The following is a 20,737-nucleotide window of genomic DNA, read 5'->3' as shown; positions in this document are numbered from 1 at the left end:
AATTTTTTTTAAAAAGTGTCTCGCGCGAGGTATTTGCTCGCGGAGCGTGAACTTCCTCGCTCGCTTGGTTAGTCTCTGCTCGCGCTTGAAGGTGTTTTCTACGCGCTCGCTGTTTTTCTTTTTGACAGTAAGGGGGCGGAACCAGTCACCATGGTCTCTACACTTGATTGATTACAAACCCTGTCTTTGGATTGGCTGGAGTGATGCATTCACACAACAATAGAAGCCCATTTCCGCACTAATGTAAGGGGATAAAAAGTTAATATGAGATAAAACGTTGTCAAAAAACAAACTTCCCCCTTCGGTAGTGGACCGTAGATGACAACCAGTTACAACCATCATTTACCATCATTACCGGCACATTGAGAGAAATGCGTCCAGCTCGCAGACCGGTCTGTCCGGCAGTCTGAATCTGAATATCTAATAACTTTACCGAACTATGAAGGAGTCTGCGCATATCTTACCTCATTATTTCGATTTCGAGACTAAGAGCAGCTTTTTCTTCATTTAAAAAAAAAAAAAATCTGTTTAATATTTTTTTTACATAGGCTACTTCCATATTGTGTTGAAATGCAAGCTGCATTGGTTCTTGCATTGTTGATAGAAAATCATATTTGTGACAAAGATTTTTTTTTTTCTCTTATAAAAAATTAGAGAAGGTAATTCATCTGTTGATTTTCTTTAATTATCAAATAAAGTAGGAAGTGATTAGCAACCTCTGAGTAATTTAGAAAATCGAGATGCATCGATAATCGTTTTATCGGTTTAGCTGTTTAGAATCGTATCGTGAGGTGTCAAGAGATTCCCACCCCTCCTGATCACGGACATATGATTCCGTGGGTGCTCTGCAGAACACAACACCATTGATCCGCAGTGGGCAGCGCCTGTGATGCAGCGTGTCCTGGGTTAGTTTTGCATTAGTCAGGCACCGCACAATGAAAATGTCTTCTTTTAGAATGGCTTCCTGCTTTTTTTTCTTTCTTTTAACCGATCAATTCTAATATTCTTAAACACCCCCACCCCCACAAAAAACGTTAAGATGGACCACATTACCGTGGCGCGTCGTTTGGGTGGTCACACCTAAGTCGAGTGTTAAAAGGACACCTTTCGGTCCAGTAATTCACTAACTGGGAGTTTGGTTGTGCTCCAAATTCTTTGTCTTTCTTTATGCCTCCAGTAGAGATGTAGTGGCCCGTTGGCCCCTGGAGATGAGCTCCAGATGCATGACGGGCTGCATCATCCCAGGCGGGATCCCTGTGGGGGCAGGGGGGTGGCTGGAACAGGCCTGTCAGGGGTGGAATGCCCCTGCACACTTACCGCTAGCTGAGAGGAAACAGATACCGTTGTCTCTGAACGGAGGAATAGCTCCCCATCGATTAGACTCCACACAAACCTGTGAATTGCGCTTATGGTTTGAACATTTGATACTGCAGATTCAGGGAGATAGTCATAACACTAACGTCCCTGATGCAGGAAACCCTATGGGATAATGGGGCCGGCCCTCTGGCTCGCAACCAAAAGGTCAAGATGAAGAGGTCATTTTTCCCAGCTGACCCGGGTCTTTTCATATGTAATGAGCTGGCATGCGTCCTGGCCTCAGTGAGGGATTTTTATTTGTGTTGATTGTGAATGCACTGAATGAGTTCCCGGTTCTGTCAGTGTAATGCGAATGCATATAAAGGCCTGTCAGGTCCGTGTGATGTCTCTAGCTGCCATTAGCATGGGGGTGAAGTAGGTGCTTGCTCTTTGAAAGATGTGAGATATGGAAGGTATTTTTACAAAGCAATAAACTGCTAATAACCTAGGGGTGTAACGATTCATTCACTGAATCGATTAATCGATTTATATTCCTGTGATCCAATGCATATCGGCATTCCGGACGACATATATCGATTACAAATCGATTGAAACGGTACAAACGGTATGGATGTGTTTGTTTGTTTTTTAGCACGTTAAACGTTACTGGATTCAGTCTGCCTGTCTGTGACGTCATCAGTACGCAGCGGCAGCCACGCGAAACTCTGAACAACAACAAAACACAGTGTTGAGGAGACGACTGCGAGCGAGACATTTATAAACCAACTTATCGATCCAGCGTGTGGAAACATTTTGGCTTTTGCAAACACGGAGGTGTTCTAAATAAGTCGGTCGCTGTTTGTAGAATATGTAGAAGCCAAATAAAAAACCACGGAAACACAACGAATCTTTCCGGCCATCTACTAAGGCGCCGTGGGATTAAACAATGCCGACAGTCAGTCAGTCACAGCAGGTAACTCAGCTCTGCAGACACCTCAGGCCTCGCCAGCACCAAACTCAACATCACAGTAACAATTGCCAAGTTTATCTGTAAAGACATGCGACCCTACAATGTGGTTGAAAATCCGGGGTTCTGTGAATTGATCCAAACATTGTGTAATTATTGTGTAATGTTTACATTGGAAATGGCACTTGATTCAAATAAAAGGTTTATACATTTGCCATCAATTGTTGTTTGCTTGTTTATAATATCCATAATTAATTTAAACCTGATTTCCTTAGAAGAAACAACAGGGATCTCAGAAACTTTGCCTGCACTGTCCAGTAAAGTTACTGAATTAATTTCAAGTCACTGAATCAAATCGAATCGTTCTAAATTAACACAGATCGTCCATGAATCGCGAATCGAATCGTTGTTAAAATGAATCGTTACACCACTATAATAACCGCTTTGACCCGAATGCAGCCGTATAGCTTCTTACTGAAAACCTGCATTGACCGTCGACCCTCCCTCTCCCAAAAAGAGAGGTTGTTGGTTTTATTTCACTCAGCTAAACATCTACGTCCTTGTCAAACGTGGAGTAGCCTACGTATGCATATTGGGGATGACTTAAAAGTTGTCGCTGTGCACGTTACGCAGCAAAGCCAACTACACCAAATCTCCGGATCAGCGAGTGGCCCCTCATGCAAGCCGGTGCCTCTGGTCTATGACTTCTTACGGAGGACTATCAGCACAGGAAAGGGGTTAACTCTGGCAGTACTGTATGTGGTGGCACAGATGTGATTCACTAAAATGTTTGCTGTGCCTGTGAAAGGCTCTTTGAACCAATGAGTGTGAACTTTCTGGCCACAGCAGCCTATAAACGATGTATTTGTGCGAGGCAGTGAAAGGGGCCGCTAGTGTAATGGGGGGATGGGGCCTCTGCCTGTGGAATGTGGTGTCTTGGTGAAAGGGCCCGAGCTGAACAAATGTAGTCCGTTTATTTGGCAAACCAGAGTTGCTGGTCACCAACAGACATGTTTACCCAGGAACTAAATATGTGGATCCACCCCCTTTCTTTCAGACATCGGCCTTTCTTGTTTCTCCCCAAACATCCATGGCTCACACTTCTTTCATCTAAGTGGCAATATTGACATGACTCTGTACAATACAATGTTAAAAAAAAGCTAAGCTCTATATATACTAATACATAAAAAGATGTGGAAAACAAAAGATCTATGCATAGTAATGTATTATTTAATATATGGCACAGATTGTTGTTCTCTTTTTTTGTGAAATGGGATGAGGTGAAAAACCGTGTTGATTTTTCTCTGCGTGTGTCTGCCTGCCTGGCTATTTTCATTCTGTCTTTTTATCTTACGCCCCCCCCTCCCTTCTTTCTTCCCCCTCTTCTGTTTCTCTTTTTCAGCTTTGTAATTGGAGTGATTAATGGAGGGAGGGGTGGTCTCGCCTAAAGGCCTGTTTAGAGGTGGCCTGTTTAGAGGTGCCGGGGCAGGTAGCAACACGTCCCCCCCCTCCCTCCCCCCCTGGACGTTTAGCCCCTTCGTCCCTGCCACTTTGTCCGTTTCCCCCAAAGTCCAGAAATGTGGGGGTTGGTTTCCCCAAGAGTCCTGTTCTCGGCTGCCAGGGGCCTGTTCTCGTGTGATGTGTGGCCTTTTTTTTAATGCGCCATAGTGGGTCTTAATGAGAGCAGAGAATCTGCGGTAGATCCGTTTGTAAGCGGGACCTCTGCCATATGTCTCCCGAGTGGCAGTGAGATTTACCCCCCCCCCCTCCGTGCACATGGAATTAAGATTAGCCGAGTCTTTCGTGGCGTACAGGCAGCTCACCATGAGATCTCTTGCACTAGTTGGCAGATAAAGAACGCCATCCGCTGAGCTCCGGACCCCCAACGTGCCCGGCCCGTCACCCATTGACCCCTCCCCCCCGGCAAGAGACACTATAAATAATCCACGGGGTCCCGTTGTGGGATCAATGCCCCAATTATTTAATTTGGATTATAAATCGCTGCCCCCACACTATGCTTGTTTCTACAAGCATGCTGGGAGGAAGCAGATTCGCTTTCTTTGGAGACTAATGGCATCTTGTTGTCGAGGAGATGAGGTAACCGGCTTACTGCTGTGAATATAATCTGCTCTAATCACAGATCAGTTACTCTTCACAAATACATAAACAAAACTGATATGCCTTAAAGTTGCATCCCAGGTCGCTGAATCGTAGTCATATTTTTATTTTATTGTAGTCAAAAATGAGTTTTAAAAGTTTAACTACCAGTCATGTGCGAAACACTTATAGCTTCTCGCCATTCATCACTTTTGTTGGCTGCGGTCCAGATTTCTGCTGGAGTCGTTGATTGTGATTAAAATACTGCCGCTGTGTCTGTTTAAAAGATTTCCCCAGCTGAACTGTTTTGACAGGCACCAATTTGGCTAAAAAAGATTAGTCTGGGAATGAGACGTTAAGAGAACCTGTGGGATGAGAGGCGCTCTCCTGTTATTGTGAGCTCCTCTTACTAGTGTACAGGAATGTTGGTGATTTTCACTAGCCAGCCTCTCTCCCTCCCCGTGTCTGTATTCTGCCAGAACCCCTGTTGAGAGAGAAGTTACCTTTTGCTACCACTTGAGTCACCGGCTGCGGTTGCTATAGGGATTTTGCTTGTATGAGCATGTATTCTGTTTTTTTTTTTATAATTGCGCAAGGGAGCTGCTGTTTACACGCCCTCCCCCCTCCTCCTCCCTTCTTAGATAGCTGCAATTTGTTCAGAGTTGAACCATGGAAACCTTCACTGTGTTAGTCAAAGTTAGGTTGTCTCATTGGAGGTGAAGGGGTTAAGTCACCCTGGGAGCTGTGATCCCGCCCCTCGTCTCGGTTTCCCCGGCATGGCGCTAGATGACTGAGGATGATGAGTATTGACATGTGCTGTGAGATTGCGTCCGGAGGGGGCCGGGGACTTCGCGATGTTTGCACATCCAGGGCTATTGATTTGCCTGGCGTTCGATGGCTGTGGCCCAGAGGGACTTGAACTGCAACGCGGCGCACTGAGTGCTGTGACAGTAGCTCAGAGAGAGAAGACGGGGGTTTGGTTCGCGGCCCTTTTAAGGCACGTCCCTCTTCATTTGGCCTTTTTAGTGGGCAGGGTTCAAATGGCCGGCTGCAAAACAACTGTTTCGAGGTTTGCTGCACATTTCAGATTGGGCGATGGGTCACTTTGTGTTTATTCTATGATCCCACAGGTCAGAGTCGCTCAGTATATTCTGTATTATAAGCTGCAATTGGCTGCAAAGCATTTGTTTCCCTGGCTGGTGTTTTCTGTCATAATACCGTCAGTCTTTGGTATTTTTACACCCCACGCACAATGGGTTCCATGTCTGTACGGGGATTCAACCTCAGCGGGTCAGAAAGAGCAGCTCTGTGTGGGAGGAACTTTTTCCTGGACCTGGTGGTCCTCGCCGGCCACCTTTTCCAGCATGGCAGTGACCGGTTTGAAAGGAAGTTGAGTGAAAGTCTTAGACTCTTTACCTGTGCAACCAATGTGGTTCTGCTGACATTGATTTTACTGAAGCACAAAATACTATTTCCATGGCTCTTCATTTATTTCCCAAAGTGCACCAATGCATTTAAATAAGTACAATATTTTGTGTGAATGTTCCGCGGTCTTTCTTCAAACTGTGTGTAGAAATGTACTCAATCCAGCCCCCCCCCCATCACCCCGATTTTATTATCCTAAGAGTCGAACACAGTGAGCGTGATTCTTTAGCCCGCCGGCCGCCATCGGAGCCGACTCAACCTCAGATGGCATGTTGAAGAAAAATCTCATGATGCTGTTTAGAACGAGCCTCTTCATCTAATAACCGCTCCACTATCAAATTGGAGAAGTGCTGTCAACATCCTGCGCAATCAATGTCATCCATCCCCCACTCCCCGAGCAGCAGCCATTAACCCCTTCTTGTTCCGGCATGCCTGGCCTCACTAAAATGGTGGCCCAGCTCTAGACATCTTTCTATAATGGCTGCGTAGCACAACCCCCCCCCCCCCCCGAGCATCGAGTATCGACATTCAAATGGGAGTGTTTTTGTCGTTTGCCCGGTGCAGACGGAGGGATATGCAAAGAATGTCAAACTTGTTGCAGGCGGAGGTTTGCTCACCGTGCTCTACGACAATAAATGGCACACAAATACACAATCCAGATGTGTGCATTTACCAAAAAGCTGGAGCACTCAGAACGGGGTGTTTTTTAAGGGAAAGCATTGCGTCATCTTCCTTCATATATCCCTGGCTTGGTGCTGTGGCAGTCGGTCATGTGTGGCCATAATGTGATTAGCTCACACACACACACACACACACACACACAGGGAGAGATTCTGCTCTGCACTGTGTGTCTATGTAATGTGTTTACATAGACACACACATATTCATGCTTTATTTGAATATTATAAGTTAATTTGGCCTCACTGACTGAGTACTTATAAATGTACTCTCAAATAACTTCCTAGAAGGTTGGTTGAATGTTGTTTTTTGAGATGTAAAATACTTTTTAAACATTTTATTCACATACGTTTACATTTGAAAGTATTGCAGGAGCCCTTGCTTCTCTGCCCCGGTCGGGTGTGGGAACTGGTGTCTTTAAAGAAGTGATCTCTGGGTGGGGCGCTGATGAAGGGGCTGAGGCCACTGATCATAAGGAGTGGTCCCAAAGCATCAGTATCCACTTCTAACTTGACAAAAACACAACGTAGTGTTAACATTCCTCAGCTGACCAAGGTCCCAATTCTAGTGCCAACATGTCTATTCATGGCGAACGGCTTCCATGTTTCAATTACTGTGCTGTTTCTTCTTTTCCTGAAGCTGCCGGAGAAACAGACCGTTTCTGTGTATTTAACTTAACTACACTTCTTACCCCATACACAAGGAATCATTTACCAGTTTTGTGTTCATATAGTTTTAATATCAACCACATTCATTCGTCCACATGGTGTACGCGCACACGTGTGTGTTCACCTACTCGGTTGATGTGATTTAAGTCTGATTTGAACGATAGTATTGCTTTTAGCTTTACGCCATTTGTCCGTGTCATCCTATTGGCCATTCAGGAGCATTTTGAAGCCCCGTAGTCATTCATCTCTTTTGGAGCCAACTAGGATGGGACGTTCAATGAGGCTTTGGTAGACCCATCTGATTCTGTAGCGCCAATGCTATTTATAAATGCGTAATGGAATTTTTCAACTCATGGGTATGATAATGTGCTGATAATCATCGCATACTCATATTTATTAGTTACTTGTGAGCTGTACCCAGCATGCAGTTCGACGAAGTGATTTTATAAATGTCCAATTATTAGTGTAACAGATTGTTTGTGTCACAAGCTGTCGTGGTGTTTTACCCCGTTAAAGAGCGTTTTGTCCTGGGTTATTCATAGTTGTTATAACATGACTCAACACACACATAAGACAAATGGCTCCGACCGCTGCGCTAGTCCAACCTCTAAATCTGTTTAAAAATAACAGACCTGTGCCCGTCCGAATGCAGCTGAAGAAGCAGGAAGCCGAAGCCTGTTGCCGACGGGACGGTGGTGTTCTGTCCCCTCTAAGAGGACACCTTGACCTCCGCTCTCCCATAACAGAAGCCTGTTGCTGACGGGACGGTGGTGTTCTGTCCCCTCTAAGAGGACACCTTGACCTCCGCTCTCCCATAACAGTGTCCCTCCTGGAAGCACAAGTGTGTACGTGTGTGTTTGTAGGTGTCATTGTGCATGTGTTTTTGATGAAACACAAATCAAAGGCCAGTTACCCAGCGTTGACTGGCTGTTTTGTTCCAATTGTAGTGATCTGGGAGTGATTTTTTGGAAGGGAACAGTTCGTAATTTACCTTGGAAACAGACCTGTCTGTTAAATTCCAGCACGTATTAGACATTAGAAATGACTAAACACAGGTCATTAAATAGATCTGTCAGTGAGTCCCAAATATACAGACGCACTGTGTACACGCACTTAAATATAATTTCATAAGAGGATTTGATTTTAAGATATTTATGGGGTATTTCAGTCAACGGTCACATACACCATCCATTAAAATCTGGAATTTATATTGTGAATTGCTTGCTGACAAGCAGAATGATGTTTCCCATGAAGCTTTATGGCTGCCTGTTTGGTTACAGCCACTAAGATTACATGTAGTGCCATCCTCTGGGCCACTGAATAGGGAAAGGAACATCCAGCATGTATAAAAGCTGCAGAAGGCAAATCTTTTTGTCATGCACGAGTAAGCATGTGAGATTATACATGGCTGCAATCTGAACTATCTGCTGTTATAATCATTTATAATGGTTAAAGGTTAACCGAGGCGGTCAGATTGTGTACAAAGGTCCATAATGCTTCCAAATGGGGCCCGTGTTATTTTAACATGGCAATTCTGTACCATTCTCTACGACGTACTATCGGTGTATTGGACGGCAGATGAATTTTTTATGGGAAATGAGTAGCACAAACTTTTCAGCACAAAATATTTGCCAATGTGATGAAATAATATCTTGTTTTGAAAATGGATAAAACTAATCTGCTGGTATGTCTTTGAACATGTGAACATTGGACTTCAAATATTAGTTTTTTTTCCCCCCCTACTTGAATTTAAGCACGTGGACCCGAAACTAATCAGTGCTTCACCTAGGTTTACAACTTTGGGGGGCCAACGGATCGCAGTGCTGCCACAATATGTTTTTATATTTTAATTCCAGACTTTCTTTCTCTGGCGGGGGTCGCCTTCAGGAGGGCGAGGCGGAAGGAGAAGCACTGAATTCATTTTCATTCATTCAAGTCTGAGAGGAAAGAAAGTGTGTTTTCGGTAGCAAACACACTTTAGTAACAAAGGCCCTTTTTTGCATTTTCAACCCACATCCTGAAAGGTCCAATTTTCACCAGGTGTGCGGGTTGATGGCGGACGAGTATTTGTTTAGGGAGCATGAACGTTGACAAACGTTACACGGACAGCGAGTGAGAGGGTGAAAATGACTTGCTCTCAGGGGCCTTGACAACCTTTGCCCCGCCGGCTCTCGTTTCAGGCCTTGTAATTGCCACTGACCAATGGGCTCCCGTTTGAAACTGGACTCCGGGCTGCAGCTATTAACGTCCCCCCCCCGAACGGATCTTGTTTTGATTCCTGATGCTTTTATAGGTTTTGTCTTTAGGAGACATTCCTGGTCAGCACATACCGTGCACCCCCTTTCTGCCCCTATTTTCCTTCCTTCCCGTCTTGTGGGGCCATTACGACCCCCCCTCACCCCGAGCCTGCACTCACAAACATACACACAGCCTTGATCGGCCTCCGCAAGTGTGTGTGCTTGTGCGCATAGTGCTACTGACCAGCCCGCCCTCTCCCAGCCCCTCCTGACAGCCAGCTACACTCCATGAACTTGGCCACCCGTCACAGCTGCGTTAAGATTGAAGGATGGGGGGCCCTCGTATCCAGCTGGGTCGGAAGACATGGGTGGGGGCAGGGCCGGCCCAGATGCAGATGGTTTAGGTCAAATGGAGATGTTTGAGGATGAAGGGGGAGGGGGACACAGGGGCTCAGGGGCACAATAACTCCAGAGGTTACTACTCCTCCAACCCCTGGCAAAATGCTCTGAGTTTGAGTGTGTATTGGTTTTTATCCGTTTGTGTTGCAGGATGTTGGTTGTCGCTAATAGCTTATAAAGTTTGCACACATTTTTAATTTTATTTTAGCCGGACGTGAACTTTTCACCGGCAGTTATTGCCAGAAACTCAACACACACTAGAGAAGTCCTTTCTTAATAATTACAAATGTGCATCTGCATTAGAGGTGCTAGGCAAAGTCCCTGCTTCAGTCTCAGCTGGGGAACTAAGTGGCGAGACAAATGTGTCCCCCCCCCCCCCATGTTTGCTCTCTGCATCTCACTTTAATGAACATAAAACCACAAAAAAATACAAGCCACGGCACAGCGTCTGCAGTGGATTCTACTCTGAAGGCTAAATTCGTTTACTGATCCTACCGGTGTTCTCTCCCTGTCACAGAACGGGAGTGCAGCCTGGGCGGAGGACGCTGACGGGAGCAGAGGAAGAGGAGAGGCCTCCAGAGACTTTGCTAAGGTAAGCGTTTGGAGTCTGGGTTCATCTATCATTAAACCACACAAAAAAATCCATTTGCATAACCACATTCCTCCTTATAGATATCCAACTAGTGGAAGTTGTAAATAAGTTAACGGTTGAAAGATTCTCTAAACACCGCTGTTCCCATGGTTTAACGAGACTTAAAAAGTTATTTAATGTTACTGCTTCTGTGAAAAGTTGCACTCGAGCACGGCACAAACGTAATGGCTCACCATCGGGAAGCTGCTGACGTGCACATGTGCTTTGCGTCTGTGTTTGAGGAACCGAGCATCCGACATAAAGAGAATATAGAATGATTCTTTGGGAATCAAAACGATTTAGCCCGCTGACGTTAAAAGTCTGCAGTGGCGGACCCATCAGCGTCCTGATGCGTGTGTTTCTCTTTCAGCTGTATGAACTGGACAGTGACCCTAAAAGGAAGGAGTTTTTGGATGACCTCTTCACTTTCATGCAGAAAAGAGGTAAGAGGCAACCCCAGGAAATCCACCTCAAATTAAGAGCCATCTGCTTCTTTTTGTTTTTTCCCCACAGTACGGATTTTCATTGCAGCGGATCCAGCGGTTTGGCATAAAACTTTTGGATTCGTCTGAATGTTACGTTAATCCCTCCTCTACCTCCAGTTATCAATTTCCTTAGTTACAGTTTGATGAAATAGGGTTGTTGTGGCAAAAGTTTACGTTGTCAATTGGTTCCTCATGATAAATGTCTGCGTTCAGCTCTGGTTTGCAGGCTTTATATCCTGAAGATAGTATGTACACTGAAATCCAGTTTGATTGGGAAAAACTACAACATGGGCATGATATCTATAGGGAGGTTAAAGGTTTCCACAACATAAGTAGCTTCCCCCTTCCTATGTGACCACATAACTTTCATTTCATAAGTCATTTCCAGGCTCGTTGTGAGGAAGGTTTGCTATGGTTTTGTTTTTATCACAGCATCTGGAATTTCTCAGTAGATTGAGCGGCGTTCGGCCTACAGCAGAGTCCAAGCAAACATAGCAAGTACAAATATAGATGTTATCTTCCTTGTTGCTTTCTTGTTCTAATGTATTGACTTACAAGAGTGCTGGCAAGAGTTCCCACTGTGACTCTCCCTGCCCCCCCCCCCCCCCCATCTCCCAGAGTAAAGCCTCTGAGGGATCAGCCTCAATGGTCGCAGTATCAGAGCCAAGAGGATCTGGCGCTGGCCTAACTCATTTAGTTTTCCCAACAGCTGACCGCGTGTCGCTATGGCATCGCCTAAAAAGAAACCCCTATAACTTACGCACTTAGGCTCCCATCAGACACAATCTGTTGCCAAACAAGTTACACGGCTCGAGCAATACCTCCCAAGCTGAATCCCAATGTTATTACAGTGGCGCATGCTCTACGTTCTGTTTTGGCAGCGCTTGTGATGGGTGATGATGGTCTGCGAGCCTGGGTGTTCGTACTCCATCACGTTTTGCCACAGGCTACGACGGGCGATGCCTCGTATGCGAGCGTGTGCCTGGTGCGTAGTCTGTTTAGTCGGACTGTGACAGATGGTGATGATGTTGGCGGTGCGTGAACGTGTGCATCGAAGGAGCGGGAGGAGCGGGCCTTCCAAGTGTCTGGCCTGTTCTGGTCTCAGCACCCGGGGGTCTTGTTTGGCGGGTGATGAATTAGGCGGAGTCGGGGAGAGAGGGACGAGGTCTGTCAGGGCCCTGTTAGCATCTCCGTCCAGTGGCAGACGCTGGGAGTGGTTGGCTGACCCTTTGCTTGCACTGGTCAGACGGGGAAATCCATCAAGCGGACTAAAAGGCCTTCCTCACCGCAGATCTGAGTGTCATTCTCTCTATGTACATGCGCGTTTCCTGTAGGCAGAAAGACACCGGTTGCCTTTAAAGTCTTTATCGCTCGTTCTTGTTTTGAGCAAATGGAATGAATTCTAACAGATTCACTGCTAATTCACATTTGTTTCACTTGATTGGCAGAATTACGATATTGAGCGAGAGCAACTGGAATCGGCTCCAGCGTTTAGAATAAAACTGCCACGGCTGCACTGCGCTTCAGATGCAGATGCAAAACACTGCTGTGGCTGCATTAAAGACCTTGTGCAGGAGGGAAGGGTATAATTTCAGCTACTCTAGAGTGAGTTTCTCACTCCCCCCTCTCTCCCCCCCCCTTAAGGAGAGAGGCACTTGGCTGACCTCTGCTGTCTCTCAAACCACAATCTTAATCACAGGGAACAAATTGCTTTGTTGGATTCTTTTTTTTTCCCTCCTTTTAGTACTAAGAATATGATTTGAAGAGCAAGCCTCACTGCGCTCTCTTTAGTGTTACCTTGTAATTACATTGCGTTTTACTCCTCCTATTTTACCTCAAAGATATGGGGTCAAGATTATTGCCCTTTTCTTCAAAATAGAGTACATAAAAAGCATGTTGAATTGGATGTGCCATGTGGAACAGGCAGAAGGGGAAGAGGGGGGGTGGGGGTGTAACAGCTAGTGAGAAAGGAAATGCCTGGCTCTTTATTTAACTGACCTTACAAGCCCAATGGTTTAAAAAACACTACCTTGTTTTGCGAAGCAGATTGGTCGGAGAGAGACAAATGGCAAAGTGCTTTTTCCCACCTCGCCATGGGGCCTCCAGGCCTTGAGAGGAAAAGCTACAGCGGAAGGAAAACTTACGAGGGATTCCCATTTCCTGCCTCTGCGCTTAAAAACAGCCGTGTGTGTGTGTGTGTGTGTGTGTGTGTGTGTGGTTGAGGAATTTTAGCAGCTGTCCTAAAGCCTGTCTGTGCGTAAAGGGCCCCATTGATGCGCCCCGAATCACAGAAATGGCAGAAGCCACACATGCAAATGCTCTCTACTTTTACTATTTTGCTGAACATTTCAACACTGTCGCCGGGCGGCTTTCACTCTCACCATTGACCTCCGCCCTGTTTGTTGCTTGTCTTTTCTTAAGAGAAGCGGCTCGACTTTGTTCTGCCGTAGAACCTCCTCTCATCTCCTGCGCAGAGAAAACCTTCGCTAACGGCATGTAAATGTAATGTAAATGTAATGTAAATGCGAGAGGCCCTTTTGCGTTGGGAGAGTACGGGTGGAGGATGACATTGCAGACGACACTGTTCATCATATCCATTACAGGGTTTTCTTTCTGTTGTTTCACGCCCACAACTCAAAGGTTTCCATAAAGCAGATGTGTGTGGGGGGGTGGGGGGGGGGGTTATTATGGCTTGACACCCCTGCAACTTTCTCACTTGGCTTGGGGGGGGTTGGTGGTTTTGGGGCAGGAGGTGATAGTGGTGCAGGGGGGGGGACTGGGAGAGAGCTTCGGGTGCGCGATAAAGAGGAGAGTGAGAAAAAAAAATAAAAAGAGTGATGCAGCCAACTGCCTGTCAGCGCTGTCCACTTGAGATGATTAATGGCCACAGGCTGTGATGGACGCTGCGAGAAAGAGAGGCTCCTGTTCAGTGAAATCACCAGTCAAGAAAGGGGGGAGTAATGGTGGTGGGTGGTGGGTGGGGGGGATAAAGACAAGTGTTTTAGCTCTTTCTACTCCAGCCAGAAAGCGCCACACGTCGGCCCAGGCTGGATCCATCCCGACGTGACGCCCTTAATGTGAAGGGTACATTCAGCTTAAGAGGGGCCACATGGTGTTCATCGCCGCTTAAGAGTTATTTCAGGGGGAAATCCCTCCGTGATCGATTTAGGCCCGTTAATAGCAATAAAGTGCTAAGCCGGACTTGTCTGTGTCATTAAGTGTCAGTGGTCTTGACGGGTTCGGGAGAGATGCTCAGAATTAAGAGGAAGGAGTAGGAAGGAAGGAAGGGGATAAAAGTGCTAATGAAGATGTCTCATTTAGCTGCAGCTCCACAGTCAGACCTGCTGTCAGTGGCTCTGCTCAGTTCGCTAAATGGCACGTGCACTTTGTTTGTCTAAAGTATCACACCCGTCATTCCCATTGTATTTTCTTTTACAGCCATCTTGAGCTCGCTACAAACAAGTAAAGCGGATAAAAATGAACCGTTTCTTCCATTGCATGAACATCCATTTTCTGTCCTGGTTTAGTTGGATATGTTTTGTTAAGTGAGATGTGGTGGGAGTGGCCTCTCGGCAGGACATTAGGGGAAGTTCTCTAACTGTAACCCTGAGACCGAAAGCTCTGTCCACACCAATTACACCCTGAATGGGCTCTGGGGGATCCGTGTGTGCATTATATTACTCCCCGGTCAGCCTCGTAACAGGCGGGCCCTCTGTACAAACACCCCTCTACAATAGGAACATTCTCTGGCTCTTTGATTTGCCCTCATTTTCCTTTAGTTAACACCCCACAACTTCTGGAAAGTGGCAGCACCTGGTGGGTTTAGCAACAGAAACACTGGACATTGTGAGCTCATTTGTCCACTTTACATGGCGTCGGGGTTCGGGTGGAGAGATTTTCCTTCGAGATCGACCCTTTAACTGCCACTTTGCTTGATAACTAGGATATCGTTCATGCAGTAGATGTTATCAACGATCCGGTGATCCATTTATTTAAACCACCTCTATATTCTGACGCAGATGCAATTTATACAATCGATGCACTTTTTCAGACCCCAATTTGACTTAAAATGCACCAATAAAATGCGGTTAGGAGTTGACATTTTGTCCTCGTCTCTCTTTCTGTCTCCGTCCCCTTCCTCCTCCTTTGCCCCCACCCCCTGCTCCTTCCCCCTCTGTTTATTGTGCTACAGTTACAACCACTGAAACTTGATAACACCATGGGGGATAGGGGCGGAGGGCCGCTCGGTGAGGCCGGGAGGGGGGGGTGTCGCAGGGTTTGGATTAAGGGGCCTCCTGTCCTACACAGGATGATTAATGATCTCCTAAAAAGCGGGGGCCCAACCTTTTTTGATAGGGCCAAACGCTTATGGGCAGCAGACAAGGGAGTGACCGACGCGTGTCTGTTTGAGGTGAAGAGAGGAATGACGAGGGGCCATACGATGGAACCGCAGTAGGAGACGAGGACAGATGCTGGGCCAGGCGGGGTGGTTTTGGGGTGGGGGGTGCTTTCATTTCCCTTTTTTCAAAGTGACCAAACTCTCCAACCAGACCGAGAGATTATCAGGCAATCGCTGGTGGCAAATGGCGCCTTCTCTCAGGAAAGGGCAGGGACCCAAACGACACATGTACTCCAACCGCTGCTTTCTAATCATTGCATAAAAGCACAGGCCAAACGGTCGGCATTGGACAAATCGTCCCCTGCGCTCGCGATCAAAGGTTTTGTGGTCGCCATGTTGGAGTATACGAGGGCTGATATTATCTTTGCTGACTACACCCATTGGCTGGCAAATTACAGCCCCGCCTGTGGAGAGCGATCACATCTACGCTGGTTGTGCTCCTCTTTCAAAACAAAAGGAAATTGTAGTTTTAGATGTTTTCCTTATTGGCGTGGCGGGGGTTATTTTTCCGGTATCCGCGAGCAACTGAGACTACTCTTTGTGTCTCTTCCTCTCTGTGTCTTCATCCCAACCCCCCCCCCCCCCCCAGTACGCCTCCCTGTTACTTCCTCTGTCATTTAGCCAGAGTGTTCCTCGGCCTGGATTTGCACACTGCTGTCCATCTTTAATTACGACCATACTGTACGGGGATTTGAGTCTCTAAGCTGCCGAACTGGGAGATTGTTAATCACCACGCACGTACGACAGCAGATTCACGCTTCCCAGCGAGGTCACCGGTCAGGGCAAAAATAACAACGGGCTCCTGAGATCCACGCAGTGTTGTGGTGCAATACATTTGGAAATGCCATTTCTATAAAACAGCAGGTGAAGGGGCCTGTCAGTGAAAACACAAGCAGCTTTATGAAGATGTTGTAGCAATCCATTTAAGTCAAACGTGGCTACTTGCTACTTTTTGATGCGTAATGATATTTAAAATACTCCTGAACATGGCTTGATGGATCAAGGGTGTAAATTAACAGTTTCATTAAGACATACCCTATATTTTAGTCGATTTTGTTAAGTAAAAGATGTCAGATGTCAAAAAGATTAATTTCAAGGACCCCTAGATTTCCAATTGGATTCAGTTTCCTTGACGTCGCTTTAAGTTCCTAACACCTTTCATTCTTTTACCTATCATATATTTGATATTGACTTTGTGGGGTTCTTTGTGAAGCTGCTTCCTCATGAAGCTCTCCCGGCCTCAACTCATTTTCCAAGCCTCTGCATATCTGAATGTCTTGCTTCTCCATCTGCGTCCTGTGTGTGCTCTTAAAGCAAAGTTTCCTGGCCCTCCACACCCCTTGTGATGGATGGTATGAAACGCATTACAGCCCCCAGAGGAGCCCAACACCAGCAAAACAGCCCTGAGCTCACTTCCAGTGCTGCAGTCAGGGAGACCTGACCCTGCAAGAGGAGGCCTGATAGAAAACAAGACCCTCGATTTGAGGGGAGAAACGGTCATGAGAGGTGCACTTGCCTCTTTGTCAGTGACATTCTCGGTGATGTGGTTCGTTGTTTGGGGCACACTGATATGTGGAGGTTTGTGCTGGATGAGTGCGGAGATGAGCTTTCCTCCTCTGCAACCGCACGTGAAGCATTTCACCTTCCTTTTCCTGATTGGTGTGTAACTCCTCAAAAAACGTTTAGCAAGTTTGTAGATGTGTGAGACCTTCAGAACTATTAATTGTTTTTAAATTGAGCAATAAGCTGTCTTTTTTTAATGTATTTTTGTTTTTTTTATAGTCGCTGCTATTGATCTTATTTGAAGTCTCTCTGCATTAAGAGCCCCGGCTGAATCATTGATCATTTATATGACTCACCGTCATGGATTCCAAGAGCCCAAAGTAATGAGCATTGATGGAAGTAGAAATTTCCAAGATGAGTGCCCCCCCCCCGCTTCCCCCCCCCGCCCCTCACCCATCCTCTCCCCCCTGTCCAATCGCCTGTGTTACCACAGCTCTCGCTCTCCTCGGCTCATAGCAGCTGATGTCTCCCGTATTGATCAGTGGTGCTGGCCCCGAAAGGGACTCGTCAGTTGATGGCTTTATCTGTCAATCCGGGTGTCCATTGATCGAAGCAGTTAGCTGTGTTATGAAGCTCGCTGGAAAGCGAGAGGGACACCCGCAGTGTTGCACCTGCCAGTGACGACACCACTGTCACCCGCTTGACGTTTAAACCAGCGGCGGCTGTCACAGATGATCCCATTATCCCCAAAGAATAGGCCACTGCTCTAATTAATGTATCTCCCATAGCCTCTCTCCCCTGTCATTGTTCCACTTAGCCATACTCCTTATTGGCCTTTTTTAAAATGAATTCTAAATATGCCTCTCATCTGCCTGAATCAATTCTACCCGAGTTTCGAGCTAATCAAGTGGAAAAAGGCCAACCGAGTCCAACCTCCCGCAGCTTTGTCTCAAGAATCCCCAGTCGTTGGCAACGGCCCCTCCCTCCATTATGCCTACAACATACCTTTGTCATGTTGCTGTGACTTATACATTCTTTACATTTCTGCAAAAAGCAGAGATGGGTGTTTACAAGCCAAGCTTGTGGGTTACTTTTTATCACTCCGATGTAAATCTAGAGCAGAGGTTCTCATCTACGCTTGACCAACCTGATTAAGCGTTTTTTCACGGGCCGATGTACTCGGGCATGTTCTCTTCATCGAGTGTGCTCCATATGTAAAGCGGTTTGAAAACCAGATGGATCAAGAGTGTTTGCACAGCAAACCGGTTTTGCTACTTAGTGTTTAATAATGCACACGTTGTGTTCACGCTGAGGTGATCCTATACCTTAGTGTGTTCATGCGTGTTGTAATGTAGTCCAACCTGTGGATAGAAAACAACTCGTATTGTCAGGACTGTAACTCACAATACAGGCCTGTATCATCAGTGTTTATAACTGCTGCGCATGTCGACGAAGATGTTCACCTCCCCCACCGTTCTCTCTAAATGTCCCCGCTGTCATCTGCTGCGGTCGCCCCTTCCATCAACAAGCTCGCTCACAAATTAGATTTATCCAGACGATATTTCTATTGCAATCACATTACAGCTGGAGTCTTTTGAAGCCTGTTCTTCCGATGGAGGGGTGAGATAATGAAGAATGCATTAAACACTCAAAGCAGAACTGGATACCCAGAATGAATACTTTGAGTGCTGACTGAAATGATCTGTGTAGCATTTTACCATTTTGTTAAGTTGACACACAATTTCAGCACATTTCCAACGGAGTTAAGACCGTTTTGAAAGAATCAGTACTCAGATCTTACACCAAATCCCAAAATATACACAGATGGGGCGGAGAAACGTTGTCCACACACTAAATGTGTGAGCTATGCAACAGGTTTAGGTGGTTTCTGCACTCTGTGGAGGCGTATAGCCGACAGCGCTGAAAACATTAGAAAAACAAGGCCAAGCATTGTCAAATCAATCGTTGGTGCGAAGCAACGGAGGTTGTGTTAAGTGATTCATTAATCATAGAGTGAGTTCACAGAGTTCTGGCATCGCAGTAGCACACTCAAAGCGCTGGCCTCTGGTTAGTACATTGCAAATTCATCAGCCCCTCGCACAATTTCACTGGTCAACTAGATGTTAATGGAAGACAAACATTCCCAGACAGTGGGTTGGTTACCTTCAAACATGGCAGCCGGGTGGCACTAAGGAATGGATGCATAGACGGAAACATTAAACAGATGGGGGCTGAATCTATACATGTATATAATTGTAGCCATAACTTTTCTTTTAATGAAACAACATACAAACCCTGGGCTTGCATTATATATTAAAACGATTTTTTTTCAAATGAAATAATTTAATGTAACAATCTTTTTAAAAGTATTTGTTGTACATTCCTGTGAATTAAAATGACCAGGCCTTCTGTGAATATACAAAAACCTTTTGACTGGTATTGATGTATGTCGGAAAAACCCAAATTGCTTCCTTCTAAAATCCGATTTCTTCCTTTTCTGTGAACCACCATGAATTGAGCACCCAGTTCCCTTCAAGGTCCACGCAGCACACGAGTCGCCTCCCATCCGACTGTCTCTACGTTGGCTCGGCCGCCGTGGTTTGGGGTCCAGTCAGTTGGTCTCTGGGTCTCTGGGGGACTTGGGTTACGGTCGGAGAGGCCGTCTCACTTTTCGAGCCACCCAACCTTTTCAACCCTCGCCCCTTTCTATTTCACCAGGTGACCGACCCACGGGGAAGGTGTCACGTTTCCCTTGTTTGTTTCTTTCTTTTCTTCACTCACTCATCAGTCTAAGTCGGTTCAAAGACGGCTCTCTGGACAACGAGAGACAGGGCGAACCAGTTAACACCTCTTGATTCACCACATGAACTGTACCGCTTGCCGGTGCCAAGATCCATCGGCAAATTGGACTGGGCGGGGCACTGATTGTGTAATTCAGCCTCATGATTTGTAGGCGATTTGTGAGCTGCACCCTGGTGACATTTACAGCTTCTGGCTGTTGTCTGGACCGTCTGCGGTTTTGCGACGTCGTTCGGCCACCAGATGCCCGAGCAGTTGACCGCGCACATGAGACGGCTTCTTTTGTCTGTCTGCTCGCTGTAATAATTCTATTGAGAAGCTTCTCCGGCTGCTTCTGGAGTAAAAATAGTGACCGTTCCTTCCTCGACGGTTAGCTTTTATTTGACCCTTTTTGTAATTTGTTCCTTTTATTGAGACCGTGGAAGAGACGAGGGGGTGAAATCAGCTCTGACGAAGTTTGCTTTATTCTGTCTAATCTATAAAGCGACTGGTGACGCTTTCTTGAGCCGTGGCTGGTGACGGCTCTGGCTCTTATTTGCGTGGAGCTTGCACAGTAATTTGTTTTGTGTCCTCGCCACAATCCCCTTTTTATTTGCACTCTTGTCGGTACAGTTTCATCACGCCGTGGCGTAACTCGTTCAGCAGCGATGGAGCAATATTGTCTTAATGTCTGGGGATGGATTCATGTGACTTGATGCCTTTATCGATGAGGGTCTTTTTTCGGGTGGAAACTCGCACAGACTTGGTTTTCTTGGCTCTTTGTGTTCCTTATCTTTGAAGTTATGTAGTATTGGCAAAAGCTAATACAATTTTTTCTCTTCCTCACCCTATTGTCTGTTTCTGCTTCCGTCAAATCACAGGAATTGCACTAAATTGACATGACTGAAATGAATGAAGCCTATGCAGCCGACGGTGCCGTATTGTAGACTTCATCAGCCGACCGTCCCTCTCTCTTCTATCTCTGTCTGTGTCTCTATCAGCTGTGGCGTTAGCGTCACGCTTAGAATAGCGGTGTATCTATAGGGTAACGTTGCATTTAACTTCCCCGAATGTGAAGGGTGCATAGCTCAACACTTGATATGAATTGGTCCGCCAAGCGAGTGCCAAGCTCTGCCTGGACTAAAGATAGCCAGTTCCATACACTCGGCTTTTT

At 46.2% G+C, this 20,737-nt stretch overlaps 1 protein-coding gene across 4 annotated transcripts in view; it reads left to right on the top strand.

Annotated features, from left to right (window-relative positions):
* Positions 1–20,737, top strand: part of LOC120832032 (AT-rich interactive domain-containing protein 3B) — a 45,185-nt gene that overhangs the window by 11,895 nt on the left and 12,553 nt on the right. For all 4 annotated transcript variants that reach the window (XM_040198058.2, XM_040198049.2, XM_040198065.2 and 1 more), the window contains exons 3-4: positions 10,285–10,359; positions 10,769–10,841. In XM_040198058.2, the coding sequence (XP_040053992.2) occupies positions 10,285–10,359; positions 10,769–10,841 (148 nt within the window). The remainder of the gene's footprint in view (positions 1–10,284; positions 10,360–10,768; positions 10,842–20,737) is intronic.

This window comes from Gasterosteus aculeatus, chromosome 12 (assembly GCF_964276395.1).
Source record: "Gasterosteus aculeatus chromosome 12, fGasAcu3.hap1.1, whole genome shotgun sequence".
Lineage (NCBI taxonomy): Eukaryota > Metazoa > Chordata > Actinopteri > Perciformes > Gasterosteidae > Gasterosteus > Gasterosteus aculeatus.
This window is presented reverse-complemented; position numbering and strand designations above follow the sequence as displayed.